General features: G+C 39.3%; 1 protein-coding gene across 1 annotated transcript in view; it reads right to left on the bottom strand.

Annotated features, from left to right (window-relative positions):
• Positions 1-20,118, bottom strand: part of ELMOD1 (ELMO domain containing 1) — a 42,214-nt gene that overhangs the window by 10,403 nt on the left and 11,693 nt on the right. The window contains exons 5-9 of the mRNA XM_029911956.1: positions 16,595-16,724; positions 10,829-10,962; positions 9,462-9,530; positions 4,138-4,188; positions 2,670-2,803 (exon numbers count right to left, since the gene is read on the bottom strand). Coding sequence (XP_029767816.1) covers positions 2,670-2,803; positions 4,138-4,188; positions 9,462-9,530; positions 10,829-10,962; positions 16,595-16,724 — 518 coding nt within the window. The remainder of the gene's footprint in view (positions 1-2,669; positions 2,804-4,137; positions 4,189-9,461; positions 9,531-10,828; positions 10,963-16,594; positions 16,725-20,118) is intronic.

The raw sequence follows: 20,118 nt of genomic DNA, 5'->3' as shown, positions 1-20,118 counted from the left end.
ATTCCTTGCTAGCTGCAACTCCAAGTGTGATTTGGCCTTCCTGATTTCACTCCTGCATGCCTGGGCAATATTTTTATACTCCTCCCTGGTCATTTGTCCAATCTTCCACTTCTTGTAAGCTTCTTTTTTTGTGTTTAAGATCAGCAAGGATTTCACTGTTAAGCCAAGCTGGTCGCCTGCCATATTTACTGTTCTTGCTACACATCGGGATGGTTTGTTCCTGCAACCTCAATAAGGATTCTTTAAAATACAGCCAGCTCTCCTGGACTCCTTTTCCCCTCATGTTATTCTCCCAGGGGATCCTGACCATCAGTTCCCTGAGGGAGTCAAAGTCTGCTTTTCTGAAGTCCAGGGACTGTATTCTGCTGCTCTTTTTTCTTCCTTGTGTCAGGATCCTGAACTCCACCATCTCATGGTCACTGCCTCCCGGGTTCCCATCCACTTTTGCTTCCCCTACTAATTCTTCCCTGTTTGTGAGTAGCAGATCAAGAAGAGCTCTGCCCCTAGTTGGTTCCTCCAGCAGTTGCACTAATAAATTGTCCCCTACACTTTCCAAAAACTTCCTGGATTGTCTGTGCACTGCTGCATTGCTCTCCCAGCAGATATCGGGGTGATTCAAGTCCCCCATGAGAACCAGGGCCTGTGATCTAGTAACTTCTGTTAGTTGTCTGAAAAAAGCCTCGTCCACTTCATCTCCCTGGTCTGGTTGTCTATAGCAGATTCCCACCACGACATCATCCTTGTTGCCACAGTTCTAAACTTAATCCAGAGACTCTCAGGTTTTTCTGCAGTTTCATACTGGAGCTCTGAGCAGACATACTGCTGTCTTACATACAATGCAACTCCCCCACCTTTTCTGCCCTGCCTGTCATTCCTGAACAGTTTATATCCATCCATGACAGTACTCCAGTCATGTGAGTTATCCCACCAAGTCTCTGTTATTCCAATCACATCATAATTCTTTGACTGTGCCAGGACTTCCAGTTCTCCCTGCTTGTTTCCCAGGCTTCTTGCATTTGTGTATAGGCACTGAAGATAACTCGCTGATCGTCCTCCTTTCTCAGTATGAGGCAGGAGTCCTCCCCTCTTGCGCTCTCCTGCTCGTGCTTCCTCATGGTATCCCATTTCCCCACTTACCTCAGGGCTTTGGTCTCCTTCCCCCAGTAAACCTAGTTTAAAGCCCTCCTCACTAGGTTAGCCAGCCTGCTTGCAAAGATACTCTTCCCTCTCTTCGTTAGGTGGAGCCCGTCTCTGCCTAGAAATCCTTCTTGGAACACCATCCCATAGTCAAAGAATCCAAAGCCTTCTCTCTGACACCACCTGTGTAGCCATTCGTTGACTTCCACGATTCAACGGTCTCTACCCAGGTCTTTTCCTTCCACAGGGAGGGTGAAGGAGAACACCACTTGTGCCTCAAACTCCTTTACCCTTCTTCCCAGAGCCACGTAGTCTGCAGTGATCCACTCAAGGTCATTCTTAGCAGTATCATTAGTGCCCACGTGGAGAAGCAGGAAGGGGTAGCAATCCGAGCATTGGTGAGGCCTCATCTGGAGTACTGTGTCCAGTTTTGGGCCCCACACTACAAGGAGGATGTGGAAAAATTGGAAAGAGTCCAGCAGAGGGCAACAAAAATGATTAGGGGGCTGGAGCACATGAGTTATGAGGAGAGGCTGAGGGAACTGGTATTGTTTAGTCTGCAGAAGAGAAGAATGAGGGGGGATTTGATAGCTGCTTTCAACTACCTGAAAGGGGGTTCCAAAGAGGATGGATCTGTTCTCAGTGGTAGCAGATGACAGAACAAGGAGTAATGGTCTCAAGTTGCAGTGGGGGAGGTTTAGGTTGGATATTAGGAAAAACTTTTTCACTAGGAGGGTGGTGAAGCACTGGAATGGATTACCTAGGGAGGTGGTGGAATCTCCTTCCTTAGAGGTTTTTAAGGTCAGGCTTGACAAAGCCCTGGCTGGGATGATTTAGTTGGGGATTAGGTCCTACTTTGAGCAGGGGGTTGGACTAGATGATCTCCTGAGGTCCCTTTGAACCCCATGATTCTATGATTCCCCGTACCGTCACTAGGGCCTCCAAACCATTTACAGGATTTCTCATCCTGAAAAGCCCATTTTTGTAAGTTCAATTTTTCTTTAAAGCTAAAATTCAGACCCTAATCACCAGTGTGCTGAGGTAGTGGAAGGCTGTCCAAAGAGAACAGGATCGCCTATACCATGTGGGTGACATAAGAACTGGGAACATTTACCTCTGAACACTATACTTCTGAAAAAGGTCCAGCTGCCAATGTGTCAGTTCACCACTCCTGTTTGCAGTGCTGAATCCCTGCTTTGTAGTGTATCCCTATCACAGATGTTCTGCAGGTAAGCACTGAAAAGCGGATACAAGATTATATTAAGAGAGAGGGGTCTGGCTTGGATAGATGGGAAGATTCCTTTTGTATGGCTCTGTCAAATTTTTTTTTTCCTTTTTCCTGAACTCGTTCACCTGTCTGTTTTGCACAACAACCTACACAGTATGCTCTGGGGTCCAAACATCACAAAGATAAAATAATAAGGTTAGGATGATGCCCATCCGTGCTGCACCAACATTGTTCCATTCAATTCACCAGACCTGAGTGGTTTTAAGAAAGTGTTACTGGTAATGCAAACAAAACAAAAACTTACAGAAAGTCTGTTGGAAATGGGATAACGTCGGAGCCTCTGGAGCAACATTGTAGAAATGGGTCTTCAGCGCACCACTCACAAGTAGGTTGTATGCAAGGTCAGTTATGTTAATGCCAACAATAGCAAAAGAGTAGCTGGAAGAAAAGCAAAGAGTAGGATTTATAGGAAATGCTGGTGAAACTAAAAGGCTGGGAGATGTAAATGTGCCACAGATTTTGTTTTTAAGAATAATGCTTGACTTTGGTTAATTTTCCTCTTATCTGACAAGGTTCTTAGAACAAAGTAAATGAGAACAAGAGAAAATATTTATCCTCTTTATTCTGTACATTTTAATGGCAGTGTTACACCTATGATATCTGCCTGTACCACACTGAAAATAATAGTTTCATCATTTTGCTAATCATTTCCACAGAAGCACCATGGAAATATTTCTGTGAAAGAGGAATAAGACCTGCTTATTAAAGTCTCAGTGTTCTTGAACTCATTGTAGAAAGGGAGTGTTACACATGACACAGTTTTCATTATGACAAGTAATTTATTATTACTGTCCTGCTACACTTTAAACTACCACCTGTATTGTACATACATAGTTACCCCGACAGTTAAGAATGTCAGATTTGGACCAGCATGAGATTAACAAAACTCTTCCTAGGAGGGTATTACACAGTCTCTTTAAACATATAAAAAGAGCCGGTTGAAAAATATGCATAGGCTCCCTGCTCGTCCCAGCAGACACTGGAAATGATAAAAATGGATAAAATATTCTTTGAATTCCCATAGGTTTACTTTGCTGTTGGGAAAAGTCCAGACAACATGTAAATAAATCTCTAGTATAATGATTCAGTTACCTCACTGTAGATCAAAGACCTGTTTGAAATAGAAATGAATTATCTGCATAATGGGGCAACATCCTACACAGTCAAGAAAGTGAATGATCAGGGAAGATGAATTTTAATAAGCAGTCAATATGGTCCTTGTGTTAAGAAAAAGGACATTATCCCTTGATTTGTGTTTCTCATTAAACAAAGGAAGTAATACAGTAATGCCAAAATCATGGCTTAGAAATCCCACATCACTTATCCCAGGCCACTCATCCTGTTATTACAGTTGCTGGCAAGTGGCCTGTTCATAAATCACAACTTGTCTAGTCACAGTCAAAAGTGAGACCCCACCTCATGAGGTTTATTCAACCCTTGATATGTGCAGTTATGCACAGTCACAAGTAAATGCTTATCATTTTAAGAAGTCCTTCTGGTTACTAAGAAGCAATTAGAAAAGTAGTACATTAGCTATAATCAATGTATGGCTAAGATAAGCATAAAATAGTAAATGGTGTTGTTAATACTGAAATTTCATTATAAAAAAACTTTTTAAATTCAAATTTTAAAGAGAACAGATTTTTACATGCACAACATCAATCAGCATAATTGTGCTTATGTCAACTTATTTTTAAAGATCTTGTACTTACCCAATTGCCTTATCAAACTTTTTCTTCTCCCATTCAGCTTTGCTGAATTGGCTGGAAAAAAATGAATTCAGATGTTACCATATACTGCTTTCCAATTTGTTTTCTACTGTAATGTTATCTAGCACAGGCTGGGTATTTTAAGTGCAGTTGAGCTGTCTAGTAGTATTTTACTTTGCTTCTATGATTTTGCCGTAGTTTGATCAAACTGGTATAATAGGTTTGAAGTGAGATTAGCTTCCTTGACTTATAGCATCATCCATGTATTGTTCTCATCAGTGCAATCTGAAAGGAGGCTGTGGCTATGCTACTCTCCCAGTCAAAATCAATCTATTCTGTATCCTCTTCAAAAAGATGGTCCACCTCAGTTAAACTTGAACAAGTGTTGAAAACTCTACATTTCTTTTAACTTTGATCAAGGATGACTTTAGCCTTTGGTGTTCTCCAAGATATACATGACATGAACCACTTGAAACGAACATGAAAAATAGTACTTCTGCAATAGCGAATGGATAGGGGAAATGTTATCTTAAAGAATATGCTTTTTATTAATCGGAGTAAATTAAAAAGCAGCCATATTTAATGCCTAATTACAAGGAAGTCTAGAGCAGTTTTTAGATGCTTACACATCACTCACAACAGACAATTAACAAAGGAACTTCTTTATCTTTCAGGATGTAAGAGAATACAAACTAGGGTTTGACAATGGAAAGATTTCTAGAAAAGGTAATTTGATACAGTTTACAAGTGTCAATTAACTGAGGTTTCACTGGCATAGCTGAACCGTATATGCCAAATCCCAATGACATTAACGGGAGTTTTGCCTGAATAAGCACTAAGGAGAATTTTCAGAGTTTGGACCCACTATAGGGAAATATACTTGAGTGCAAACAATACAGCCAAATGCCATGTTTAGATTGCACCTGAATTGTGAGAAATCAGACTATATTATACAGTACATACTTCCGTGTACATATCATTTAGAATAATTTTTGCACGATTAGAAAGATCCACATTTAGTCCTCCAAAAGATATTAAAGATATGAGCAGAACAAGGATTCGTGCACACATTCATCAGAATCTGATCTGCTTATCTTCCCAATCGCCAAAACTTTGTTTTCATCTCATGCAATTTGGTGAAAGGCTGAAGGGGGTTTATTACTGGCCCAGTGAAGGAGACACCACGTTTAAAAGTGTCCACATTTAGTGTCATATTATCATAGTGGAAGGTGGAACAGGCTCAGTGGTGTCTTCAAATGAAGATAACGAATTGCTAAATGAGAAGATAGACCAGTAATACAATTCAATAGAAACAGAAGCAACATTCATCATCATCACATGAACACCAGCACAACCACTAAACAAACAATCAGCAAACACAAAGAGCATCACTAGAAGCATTTTACCCTCTTGTGGATGCTCTTTCAAGGATGGAGCACGCATGCTCATATACAGCATTCCAAAAGGTTTCTAAGTAACGTAACATGTAAATGAAGAATACTAATGGAATTCATATTCCCTGTCTCACAAATGGGCCATTGGAATATACAGAGTGCTTGCGTAGCTACATTGGTGCAAAATTCCCTAGCATAGAAAGGCTCATAATCCAAATTCAATTTGTCATGTAAACTAATGAAAATTTTAATTAAGATCTTTATTTTTTTTACACTGAAGGACAAAACCATTTAAAAATGAACATAACACACCCTGTTTATTAGCAAAGACAAATTTCCTTTCATGAAGATGGTAATGGTAAAAAAACAAAACAAAAACAAAAAACTGTCCCCCATCCATAGAGTGAGCAATATAAAGATTGGGTAAGACCAACTGGAAATGAAGCAAACTCTGCTAAAAATGAAACAAACTGAACTTAATAAAGAAATTAAAAAGAAGCTGTGTATAATAATAACTGAAAGATACAAAGCTAAAGTCTGTAGGAAATGGCTCTTTTCAGATTTTGCTAAGATATAAATGTCTTTGGCAACAATATAGTGTGGTCATTTTGAATCAATGTTTTCTAACATTAAATATTACTACCGGCTTCCATGCAATAGAAACATTTCCAAGAGAAAGCTCACATTAGGTGTAAAACATTATTTGCCTTGGGTATAATAATTGGTTCTATGTTTACAATATTGCAAATTAGGAAGTAGGTTTTTTTTTTTTAAATAGAAATTATTTATAATTTATCGAAATTAACAAACAAAACAAAGCTTTCACAAACTAAGGTGGGTCAGGCCAGGGTAGTCTTTAGATGGAAGCCTTCTAAGGAAAGTGCTGGAGGAAGTGGTTTTGGCAATTCAATAGCAACACACAATGAATCAATACCAAACCCACGTGCGGAGAGAAAAGCCATGGTTCAGATGAAATATAAAATTAATATCCTAACCAAATTCTCATTGAAGGAGTTACACTTTGGCTACCTAAATACCTCCTCTGGTGCCTTTCACTTCCAGCCCTACACAGCTGTGCTGTGGGACAGACACTGCATTCCATCTAAAGGTGCACGAATTATTGTCTGTGCCTTACAACACTAACAGCTGCTTTTATCTAGGATTGCTTATTGCAATTTTTCTGAGAACTGAAAATTATTTGCACTACGGCACTCAAAAAGGCATGTTTGTGATAAAATTCACTTGTTTATTATGAAGCGCAGTAAGAAGAAGTGGGGCTACCAAAAGTAGAGAGTCTGGAAAAGAGCTTTCCTACCGGTTTGATTTAATGGCTGGCTGAGATCATTTGTTACCACTTCTTACTGGTTAATGCAGCTGACAGGCTGAGATTATTTATTATATATTTATGATTTTATTTAACACTTCTTAGTGGTTATGGCTGATGGTGATTATGGCTGACGTGATTAGGTCCTATGATGGTGTCCCTTGAATAGATATGTGGACAGAGTTGGCACCGGGGTTTGTTGCAGGGTTTGATTCCTGGGTTGGTGTTTTTGTTGTGTGGTGTGTAGTTGCTGGTGAGTATTTGCTTCAAGTTGGGGAGCTGTCTGTAAGCGACCCTACAACAAACCCCGGTGCCAACTCTGTCCACATATCTATTCAAGGGACACCATCATAGGACCTAATCACATCAGCCACACCATCAGGGGCTCGTTCACCTGCACATCTACCAATGCAATATATGCCATCATGTGCCAGCAATGCCCCTCTGCCATGTACATTGGCCAAACCGGACAGTCTCTACGCAAAAGAATAAATGGACACAAATCAGACATCAGGAATCATAACAGTCAAAAACCAGTAGGAGAACACTTCAATCTCTCTGGTCACTCAATAACAGACCTAAAAGTGGCAATTCTTCAACAAAAAAACTTCAGAAACAGACTCCAACGTGAAACTGCAGAACTGGAATTAATTTGCAAACTGGACACCATCAGATTAGGCCTGAATAAAGACTGGGAGTGGCTGGGTCATTACAAAATCTAAACCTATTTTCCCAATACTAATTTCCCCCTACTGTTACTCACACCTTCTTGTCAACTGTCTGAAATGGACCACTCATTACCACTTCAAAAGTTATCTTTCCTGCCTTGGTATCCTGTTGTTAAGTGACTTGTCTCGTTAGACTGACCTCACACTTGGTAAGGCAACTCCCATCCTTTCATGTATTTATACCTGCTCCTGTATTTTCCACTTCATGCATCTGATGAAGTGGGTTCTAGCCCATGAAAGCTTATGCTCAAATAAATTTGTTAGTCTCTAAGGTGCCACAAGGACTCCTCATTATTTTTGCTGATACAGACTAACACGGCTACCACTCTGAAACCTATAACTTCTGTATGGACTTCACCCCCCCCCCCCATTGCTTAAATAAAAATAAATAAGATATAAAAAGACTACTGGCCTAGGAGTCAGGTAGTCTCAAATCCTATTCCTATTGCTACTGCTGGTTCTGACAGGCCTTAATAATACTTTGTGCTTGCCTTGTATACTACACAAACATTTAGTGATGAGATGAATTAAAGGAGACACATGATAGATGTATATAAATTAAGGAACTGCACCGAGAAGTTAATTGATCGTTCCAATTTTCATATTCTCTTACTACAAGAGCAAGGAGATGTCCATTGACACAAACAAATTTAAAAATGATAACATGAAGTGATATTGCATGTGGAACTCATTGTCACAAGGTATTACAGAGGCCAAGAGCTTAGCAGGACTAAAAAATGGATTCTTTATGTGGATAATGAGAACACAAGGGATAAACATTTTTGTTCTTTTGGGCAACTAACTGCCTGAGCGTTTGGGGAGGAGGGGCAGAAACTTTCCCTACAGATAGGCTTTTCCATTATACTCATTAGATTAGCTTCTTGCACCTTCTTCTAATGTATCTGACACTGGCCATTGGTATGGCAGTGCTAATGTAGCCAGGTGATCACAATTAAGGAATAGCAGACAGTTGACATGAACAACTTGTACGATTAAAACTGTTAGCCCAAACTATTTGGCAAATACTTCTGACTAATAAGTCAGGGTCACAGAAGTCTGGAACCGTTTGCATGACCTGAGAATTTTAATTAAAGAGCTAAATTTGTCACACATTTCATTTGCAACAAATAATTTGACCAGTTGTAGCTACAATACGCAGAATCTGCTTTAAATATGATGAAGCAAGGCTGACATTTGATCTTATATACATCAGCATGTTTAATTGCACCATATCCTTGTGCAGCCAGCAAGATTTGGTGACCACTGCAGTATTGAGCTAAAGAAGGGAATACATCAAGTACACCCTTGGAGAATACTTGGATAAATGTTGGGTTTACTCCAAATATGGTTTGATCTTTATTTACATGTAAAATCTTACAAAACTGAAAGGAGAGAAAACAATACCTTAGCTCCTCTTTAGTGACTTCCCTTCATTGTGAAAGACAAGAGAGAATTAAAGAAAAGCACATAAAAAGATAAGTAGCTTAAAATTAAAAGAATATGGAATAAACTGAAAATATTTAGCAATAAAATAAACTATATGTCTGATTCAGTACATGAATACATGAGTTTGTCCTCTCAATCTGATTAATTTACAGTAGCTAGCTATTTTAATTTAGAGGCAGGACTCGTCTATAAGGAGAGTTAGCATTTCAAACAGCAGTAGGTCAAAGTGCACTAGGGAACTTTTAGTACATGACAGCAGGGTCTGTATGGCCAGTTAGTGCGCGGCAGGCTAGGGTGCTCTAGATTTACATCCCACTGTGCCGTGCATTAACTCTCCACGGAGACAGCCCCAGAGACAGCATATGGCAATACCCAAGCATGCAAGTCTAACAAAAATTTATTTGAAGCCAATTTATTGTTAGCCTCAAGCATTACCTGTATTTCGGCTGAAGAGAATCGGAAAGAACTTGCTGAGCTACTGCAGCATCCCGTTCGGCAAAATATCTGTAGGTGCACACATTAAAATATTTAATGCAATTTGTGAACAAAGTCAGGGAATTCTTAATCCTGGCAAGCTAGGGTCATACAATAGTCCCAGTCTTTTCAAATATTGCCAAGGGCAGTTCTGCATAGGTACGATGGTATATAAAATGCTTTAATATATTTTAAAAACTATCAGTGTGTATATATAAAGTATCCCGATATTTTTATGTACATATTAAGGAGTGCATGTTACATGTCCCAACTCTGTCCCTGATACACACAGGATAAGAGTCTGTTATAGCCACAGCTACAGAGCCGTGGCACTTGAGCTCAAACTGTAGCAGCTCCTGCTTTTAGCTCTGGAGAACCCCAGTTTTCAATTCCCAAATTGTCAGCTAAGATTGTGACCATCACAATATCACAATGCGAAGTAGAATGGGAATAATTTCTCTTGTGATTAAAGCTCAGAATTCAGAACCAGGAGCCAGAATTCTAAGATAAGCTCTGTCACAGACCGACATTGGCTGAGTCACTGAACCTTTCTGATTCCTACTCTGTACCATGAAGTAAACATTTCCCTGACCTCACAGGGATGTTGTGAGGAGTAGTTTATTAAACAATTGTAAAATACTTAGATATCTTTAGATCGAGGGATGGGAGAAGCACAGGATTTTTGTGTTATTTAATAATGACAGAGATGTCAAAAATCAAACGGCCAGATATTATGTTAGCAAATAATGAAAAAATAAATGGCTATTTAAAATTCACCAAAGCAATCATAGCTATATTTCTTTCAGGATCTAATTATAAGGTTGAATGTGATCTAACTACAGACAACAACTAACAGTGATGGCACTTTACCAGTTCCAACCAATAAGTCAGAACAAAACTCCCAAAAGGAGCAAACATATATAGGCAGACAGACAAGTTTTTTATATTTTTTACAGAGTATATCTTTACACACAAAAAAATACTATAAAGCAAAATAAATGCTATATGCCTAACGGAAATGTTTCTGTTCTCATGTTTGTTTAATGTTTCACAAATGAGTCCAAACACAACATAAGAAACAGAATTACCACAGTAAACCATGTGCATTGTCTAAACTTCAAGATTTGTGGTTTAAGTAAAAAAGTTTTTTTTTTTTAAAGAAATATTTCCATCTCAAGAGAAAATTGTTTTTATTTGGCACAGTTTTCTGAGATTAGTCTTTAGTGTTTCAGGAATTATGCCTATAAACTTAACAATATCAACATGTGTGTTATATTAGTAGAAGTAGCATTACATCTTCAAACTCAAGTATCTGTGTATCTACTTACAACAGGTTATATAATCCCAGGAGGCCCATCCCTCTAAAATCTGTTTTAGGATCGTCTCCTTGGAAACCAATTTCACACCACTGCTTCGAAATCCGAGCTTCCAGTGGGCAATCAGGCTTCAAACATTTCCATAACTAGGAATATTACAGAGAAGTTAACGATTAAGTTTTCATGTACATCGTAGGTCTTCATTTTTATGAAATTCTCCATGCAACCTAAGTGCATCACTATGCATAGCATTCAGCAACCAGAGCCTGTGGCCAGGTACCAGCCCCTAAAAATTTGTCTTTAATACTGCAAACAGTTCAAATACTACCCTAAGAAACCCCCTTTGACATTATACAAGAGTTGTACAAACCCTCACAAGCACTCATTTCTTTATACTTTATGCACTGAAATAGAAACTGCCTCCATAAGCAGAGTCAGAAATACGTTAGCATTTTGTTGTAAATAACTGACATGCCAGCAGGCAAATCAGCCCTCTCAGTTCCATAAGGCTCTGCAGCAATCTTTTCTCATACATCTTTTTCAATACTCTAGAATTATCGGAAAATGAGAGTGCTGACTTGGCTAACACTGCACTGAAAGTATAAAAGAGAACCTAACCAGGAATGGCATAATTCACCTTCATACTTAATTCAGGGACGAGGCCTTCACTGAGCTCACATAAAAATAACAAAAGAAAAAATTACCATGATTTAACAAGCTGGTGTAAATCAAACTAGCTTCATTGGTCCATAGTATCTAGTTGTGGGTATGGATAGTCAGAGAGATGGGTCATTTTCATAGGCATTTTAGATGCCTTTGCTCCTACATATCTTTTTACAGTCACCATTTTAAAGCTGTTTATGAAACTACATCCACAGTGAATACCATGCCTAGATACCACAGCGATGGGCACCCAATAAAATGCTTAATTTGTCAGGATTATTCAAATAAGAGGCACACAATGTACATATTTATATACCATGGCATAAAGCAATACATTTGCTCATTCTGATGTGAATAAGACAACTGTTGTTAATCCAAAATCTACTATCACCATATTACCAGCTCACTCATATACTCTTGACCAATGTCTCAAGGAGCACTCGTATGAAAAAGCATTCTTGAAGTGCAAAAAATCATTAAATACTGGGGGGGGGGGAATGAAATTCCAGAACTCATAATTTATAATATTACAGAAACTTCACATTCTAGAATTCAAAATGCATTTTAATTTTTAAAACTTTATAAAACCATCTGTTCAACTTCTAAAAAATTAAGCTTTATCTTTATTAACATTTCCTGTTTTATCATGGTATGCAACAGAATGAAATATTTTAAGCACATTTCTGAATTCTTGCTTACACAGCCAGAAACTGTATTCAATGCATCAATATTATTCTTCGCTAGTTCAATCACATTGGATAAATCTTTACTTTATCTCACAAAATGTCCTTCTGGTAACATGAATAAATAATAACCATTAAGAACTTGGAGAATTTCCCACTGGAGAGATCATTTAATCAGAATGTCTAGAAACAATGAGGAGGAATCAACCTAATCTTCCCTGATGTGAACTGAAAACAAATCGAAGTCCCAGACAGACCGTTATTTGGTATTCACTAACTCTTATGTTGAAAGCATGCTGTAAACTGATGCTTGATAAATGGTATGGGAGGCAAATAGTGGAGAATGGACATCAATGTCCTTATTTTAAAAACAGGAAGAACTTTACTGTTTAAAATGAAATTTGCACAAATGTTTTTCTTATTATCATCAGTTTCTATCTGGCTTTAGTTCTAATTTAGGAGAAAAATTTTTTTAAAGCACCTATATGATTTAGGAGCCTACATCCCAAAGAGATTCAGGCACTTGGGGGTGGCCAGGTTTTTTAAATTATTTAGGGAATTAAAGATGCAGATAAGTGCTTACTGGGATTTTCTAAAGCACTTAGGCACTTACCTCCCATGGATTTCAATGACTCCCAAGTGACTCCTTGAAATGACTCACCCTAGGCTATCATTCTGCAAAGTTACAAATGATGCTGCAGATGATGATGGTGCTATTCAGAGATACCAATTATAACTTTTAATAAAACAATCAAATGTTTGTTTTTCAAAGACTGTTCAAGTTTATTCATGATGAGAAGAGCTCTATTTCAGGAATTTGCTGGGTGAGATAGGTGTGTTAGGAGGAAAATTTTCCTTGGGGCAGGTTATCCCCTCACCACTTATTGCAGAGCTTCTTGTACCAGCTTCAGCATCTGGTCCTGGCCATTGTTGGAGATAGGATACTGGACTATATGAAACATTGGGCTGAATCATTATGGCAATAGATACTTTCCCCATTACTCTACCCCTTCTTCAGCTCTGACTGCTACAAAGAAGGGAGGGGTCTCCGCTGCCCTATCCCATCCCATAGCTTCTGTTTTTGAGCCCTGTTCTTTAGTGAATAAGGCGAGTGCCTGCTTCTGCTTAAGCACAGGGCTGTCCCCAAAGAATTGCACAGTGATTCTGATCTGATTCCTATCAGTTTCACTGCTGCCAACAATGATTCTGAAGAGCAGCACTGAAAACTCACTAGACTAGTCAGCTTTGACTCTATGTAACCTGGAAACCAGAGCTGACTGCAATATTACTTTAATTGTATATTATTATATACGAGCTTTTATATATATTCAACCCCCACCTCCACCCCCACACACCTGATTTTGAAATAATCATAGCTGGAGGTCTGCTTCTGGTGTAAGAAGTCAACACATTCAAAAACAAGAGAATTTACTTTGCCTAATGCTGGAGAAAATAAACTTGGTTCTTTTCTTGAAGGAAATATTCAGACAGTCCTTCACTACAAAAATGACAGCTCAGTTCTATTGCCAAAGGCAGCAAGCGCGTGGGATTGTCAGTCAGGTAAGTGATAGACATCTGTGGGCTCGTCCAAATGGCAGAACACATTTCTAGGCTTTGTGTTGGTGACAAAAGTGGGAATTTTTGGCATGATTTTTGTGAACATGTCTCCCCCATCAGACTTTGCATTCTTACCCACTGGGAGTAGAGGGGTTAAAATGCTTCTCCTAGAACAGAGGTGTGACACTGGCAGACCTAGTGCCAGGCCATGCCAAGGTCCCCAGGCCTCCATTGAATACTGACAAATACACAGCTGAAATCAGTCTGGCTCACCTGTGTGTTAGTACTGTTAAAATAGGTGTGAGAATTACAAGTATGTGTTTAGACTTTACTGAATGCTTGTGAGTTGCTGCATGCATTAATCTCACTTATAACATCTGTATCCCACATTCTAAAGTAATATTTAAGTGTTTGCACTGTAAGCCTCTTTAACTGTGTAGCTCACCAGACGAGGAGAGAGACATTAACTACAGTATCTGTTAGTCTTTTAGGTGCCACCAGACTCCTTGTTGTTTTTGATTAACTACAGTAGAACCTCAGAGTTACGAACACCAGAGTTATGAACTGACTGGTGAACTACACACCTCATTTGGAAGCAGAAGTACACAATAAAAAGCAAATACTGTACAGCACAGTACTGTGTTAAACTACCAAAAAAAAAAAATAAAGGGAAAGTTTACATTTTTTTTTACCACCATGTAAGGTAACTGTTTGTGCTTGTTTCATTTAAATTAAGATGGTTAAAAGCAGCATTTTTCTTCTGCATAGCAAAGTTTCAAAATTATATTAAGTCAATGTTCAGTTGTGGACTTTTGAAAGAACAACCATAATGTTTTGTTCAGAATTATGAACATTTCAGAGTTACAAACAACCTCCATCTCTGAAGTGTTCATAACTCTGAGGTTCTATTGTAATATGAAATGCTGGTCTCCAACAGAAGGTGTTACGTCCTGCCCAAGGAGGAAGGTCCATTGACACCAGAAGGGTTACAATGGAACATTAAAGAGGACAAAAGACTTTGTTGTTTACTCCCCCTCCCCCATGAAGATGGGTTTTGCAAGTGGATTCCTCCCATCAACTGAGTTTGCCACTCAGAGCAGAAGGGGGGTGGGGGGAAGGAATAAAAACCTCTAACAAGGAAGAACTGTATGTTTATGCTGCTCGGACTCTAGGGAGCAAGGATTACTAGGCATAAGCAAAAGATCCCTAGTGCTTACCCTGGATTAGCCCTAAAGCACATATAGAGCTTGCTTATTATAGAAGTTTCTATTACTTTTTTGAAACTTACGATTGGAACTCATTTATCTATGTATGTTTATCAGCTTTAACCTTGTAAGTAACTCTCTTATTTCCTTTTCTTTTTATTAAATCTGTACATAGTTTATTATAGGACTGGCTACAAGCGTTGTCTTTGGTGTGAGATCTAAGGTGCATTTGACCTGGTGAAAGGTCCTTTGGGACCAGAAGTAGCCTGAATGTTGCTGTGATTCATGATGTAAGGTACCATCTCTGTCACAAATGAAAGCTTACCTGGGTGGCAAGACAGATTGGAGTACCCAAGATGACAGTTTGTGACTCCATGTTAAAGCTGTTATAGTGCCTCAGGAGTTTATACTTGATGATTTGTTGGTGAAATCTAATTACAGAACCCACAATCAGTTTGGGGTTTGTGACCTGGTTGGTAACAGTCTGCCCTGAGATTGGCACTCACGCTCCTGAGTCACAGCATGACAGCCTGACAAGAGGAAAGGCATAAGGTGCTTGGATCATGTAGATGTCTGAGGTGGTATGAATTCACCATCAAGAGCTGGCTGGAATCAACATATTTGAATGGAAGTTTCTACAGTAAACCGCCATGACCGAAGATTAATTCATAGGGCAAATTACTTCCTTTCCTCCACCTTTCTGAAGGGAAGCAGAGCTCAAATCCCTAGCCAGAGAACAATGGAGTGAAGGTGTCAGGGGCCTGTGACAAGTACAGGGTTCTCAGACATACAGGTCTGTCGCATCTTACGTGCATTTAACTTGCGTGAATTCAGCTTTATGCGGTCGGCAACAAACAACAACAACAAAAGAGAAAAATAACAATTTAAATACTGTTCCTGTAGTGTGGGCGATTCAGCCCGCCATTACACTCAATGTAATTTTGACTATACGCGGTTTTTGCTTTACGCGCTGACTGCGGAACGTAACCCCAGCGTAAGATGAGACAGACGTGTACAGGCGCTTTCACTTAGGACTGAGAGACAAAGGGACAGTGTGAGAGTGCTAAGATGGATTCCAGAACAAGCTGGCCTAATGAAGCCCTGGCTTTAGCCCATATGAATTCTGTCTTAACCTTTGGTTCTTTGTGCTAACTTAAGGATTTCCCAACACTGTATTCCAGTTGACTATTAAAACCTATCCTGCTTTGGAAAAGATTTCCTGTTGTTGCTGGTTTACTTACTGATGTGCACTGATCCCCAAAGGGAGTGGAAAGTCTCTGAACAGGAGTATACCTCAACGGGATTCACAGTTATTAGCTCATGCCAAGAAACAGGGATTGTTGGATCCCAAAGGCCAGTCTCGGAGGCGTTGAGGCCATGTGGCCAACCCTTCTGGAAAAGTGTGAGTCCCTGAAGGTCTGACTGTTTAAAGGCTGGGGCATGGCACAGAGCCTGTAAATCTATGATATGTTCATAAATAAGTGCAGGGTAGCTGCATGCCTAGCAACTTACAACCTGTGTTGATGAATACTGCTGAAATATGCCATTTTAAGAGAGCATGGAGGAAGTTAAGTACCACCTGTGTAAACTGCGTATGACGCTTTTACAAATAGGGCATGTGGAATCACCAGGAATCAAGTGTTCTATGTCAAAGTGATTTCAGCACTCACCTTTAGAAGCATCTCTTCATGTTGGGGATTCTCTGAATCATATGGCTCTCTGCGCAGCTTTTCAACCTCTGCAATCAGATTTCTGTACCCTACAATCTGTAGGAGACAGGCCTGAAGAGATACTCCTAACCTAAGCAAAAAGAAGTCAAACAGTGAGGTAGGGTACTATACTGTACACAGCCACTTAATTTATATGAATATCCTCAATGAATCAAAAGCTTTAATAAGTTTAATTATGGAGGAAGAATTTTAATGGGGTCAATTCTTCTCACCAGAAAAACTACATTTAAAGATAGGGTTACCAGATAGCAACTGTGAAAAAAACAGTACAAGGGGTGGGGAGTAATAGGTGCCTATATAAGAAAAAGTCCCAAAAAACAGGACTGTCCCTTTAAAAACGGGACGGATGGTCACCCTATTTAAAGAGATCTTGTACACTGCACAATTTTGCCATTTACTAGCTTTCTTTAGTATTTGGACTTTCTTTGTAAATTAATTCCACGCCCCCCTCTCCCTCCAGAACAGCAGTGAAATCTCTCACATTTGTTAACATCCCATTCTGACTGTATACAGGAGCCATGTGGATGCCTGCTAAAAGGACTGCATCAAATCTTTCCCTTCATGTAAATCACAGCTTCTCAAAAAAAAAGGCTCCGAGATCGGCAATGAACTAAAAAATTCACATTGAATTAATCACTAAAACTATGTTTTGTTTCCATGTCACAAAAGCCCACACAATACATCAAAAAACCTGAACTAATGCGTCTTATGCAGCCTTTATGGGATCTGCCCTTGGGTTGTCATTTTTTGCCTCACATGCTGAGAACTGCTATAATGGCTCTGTTTTCACTCTGTATGGTAAGTCAAAACATTTTAGATTTTTATGCACCATTTAAAAGTCACTAGGCTTCCAATGCTTTAAATTACTGCAATTTATTCAAGTGTTAGGTTGGACAGTCTACAGCATATTATTAAATGCAATTATATACTGAATGTTACTGAATACCAATATCTTTCGCATCTCATATGGAAACATGTTATGAATATTTAGGCAGGTATTTAAAAAAAACATTTCCATAAAATCTCAAATTAATATAATCCCTAACATGAGTAAGGAAAGCACAATCAGCTTAATTTCAATGCTGTTTGCATGCCACTAAATCAAAGATATCAGAGATGATAAATATCTATTAGGTTATCTTGCCCATAGAATCACAGAATATCAGGGTTGGAAGGGACCTCAGGTGGTCATCTAGTCCAACCCCCTGCTCAAAGCAGGACCAATCCCCAACTAAATCAAAATCCCCATCTCTCTAAAAATGCAAGATTGTCCTGTTCAGTACTTCGTTTAATCTACTGTACTATTAAATGACTTGAACATAAAAACTTCCACTTCTTATCTTTGAAGACTATTCCACTGAGTGTAACAGAAATCCATTAGGATATTTTTCCTTACCTCAGTTTCATACTATGACTCCTAGTTACACATTCTTGATCTACCCTAAACAATTCTCCTCCTCCTCTGGTGTTTACATGCTTCACTTTTTATACCTTTCATTTTTATAGTACCTTTCATTCCAAAGAATGAAAACGTGCTTTAGTAAACTACATATGAATGCTTTCACCTCACTGCTAAAATGCTGCCATAACTGGGCTTAACTACAGCAATGACACATCGCAGTTTAGAGCAGGGAACTAGGAATACCATTGGCAGCTGAAACTGCAAGGCTAATTTAGACAGACAAAAAGTAATTATTCCAATTAGAATTACGTTTATTTTAAAAAATTTATATTTATACAATCTTATGGACACACACTTTTTACATTTGTCTGTAGTATACACACACTATATCTATCTATACATAGATAGATGTATGGATAGATTCCAAGGTCAGAAGGGACCATTATGATTATCTAGTCTGAACTCTGGTATAACACAGGCCATAGAACTGCCCCAAAATAATTTGTGTTTGAACTAGAGCATACCTTTAAAAAAAATTCCAATCTTGATTTTAAAATGGCCAGTGATGAGAATCCACCACCGTATATACAAAGTCTCCTCTCCATCCCTCAGCCCCTTGTCCCAGTCTTCCCTCTCATCTCTCCATTCCCTGACCCCCCCCAGGGCTTGCGCCTCACACCTTTGCATTCCAATCAGTTTTCCTCTTTCTCATCCTTGCTGCTAGGGTAACAGCAGGGGGAGCACTGAGAGGAAGGAATCTTTCTACTCTTAAGTTCCTTTTTTTGGCACCAGTAACCCCTGACTAGTAGGAACAGCATTTGCAGGGAAAGTCGGGAGCACATCCAGCAGAGATGTTAGAATTTGGTGGCAAAGTTTTCCAAAGATTTCAAGTCTCTACTGAGTAAATGTGCAAACAGATTTTCAGATGTGCAAACTTGGCCAAATTTGAACGGATTTTTACAGAGATGGTAAAAGGCATCTCTCTCCAGTGCTAGGACAAGTCCCCTCCCTCCACTGCCAAATTATAAGTCCTTGCTCCAAAGCATTGGGGCACTAGAGCGTCTCAGTGACACAGTTTTTAGATTTTTTTTTTTTTTTTAAAACATGGACAGAACAATATTTTCCTCATCTAATTCGAAGAAATGGCTCAACAATTTTTCCTGAAATTTCCCCAACAAAATTCAGCCCGAGGTATATACCTGGCATGTAAATTTTCAGCCCAAATGGTTAAAATTTGACAAAATTTATAAGCAACTAAAAAAAAAGGTCTTATAACGGAAAGCATTTGGCAACCTTAACTATAGTCCTTGCTACCTAACACACACACACACACACACAGTAGCTGTATATACATACTCACACACTCCTCTATAAAATATGCATGCTGTTGGAGAAGTTTTCTTTCAGAGGAGATATTTAATCAAGGGCTAGAAAAATTATGTTCACTAAGGGCTCAGACCTGCAAAGTGTGGAGCATATCCAGCTTTCATCCAGACCACATCACACGATCCACTGTCTAAAGCCAAGCTCTAAGATACAAACGGCATTTGCTCCAATCGCTCAGACAGAGACAAACACCTACAGGATCTATATAAAGCGTTCTTAAACCTACAATACCCACCTGGTGAGGTGAAGAAACAGATTGACAGAGCCAGAAGGGTACCCAGAAGTCACCTACTACAGGACAGGCCCAACAAAGAAAGTAACAGAACGTCACTAGCCATCACCTGCAGCCCCCAACTAAAACCTCTCCAGCGCATCATCAAGGATCTACAACCTATCCTGAAGGACGATCCCTCACTCTCACAGACCTGGGGAGACAGGCCATCCTCGCTTACAGACAGCCCCCCAACCTGAAGCAAATACTCACCAGCAACTAAACACCATACAACAAAAACACTAACCCAGGAACCAATCCCTGCAACAAACCCCGTTGCCAACTCTGTCCGCATATCTATCCAAGGGACACCATCATAGGACCTAACCACATCAGCTACACCATCAGGGGCTTGTTCAACTGCACATCTACCAATCTGATATATGCCATCATGTGCCAGCAATG

The sequence above is a fragment of the Terrapene carolina genome, unplaced genomic scaffold (genome assembly GCF_002925995.2).
Source record: "Terrapene carolina triunguis isolate 2854851 unplaced genomic scaffold, T_m_triunguis-2.0 Scaffold138, whole genome shotgun sequence".
Lineage (NCBI taxonomy): Eukaryota > Metazoa > Chordata > Testudines > Emydidae > Terrapene > Terrapene triunguis.
Note: the sequence above shows the minus strand (reverse complement) of the source record. Positions and strands in the feature narration are given on the sequence as shown.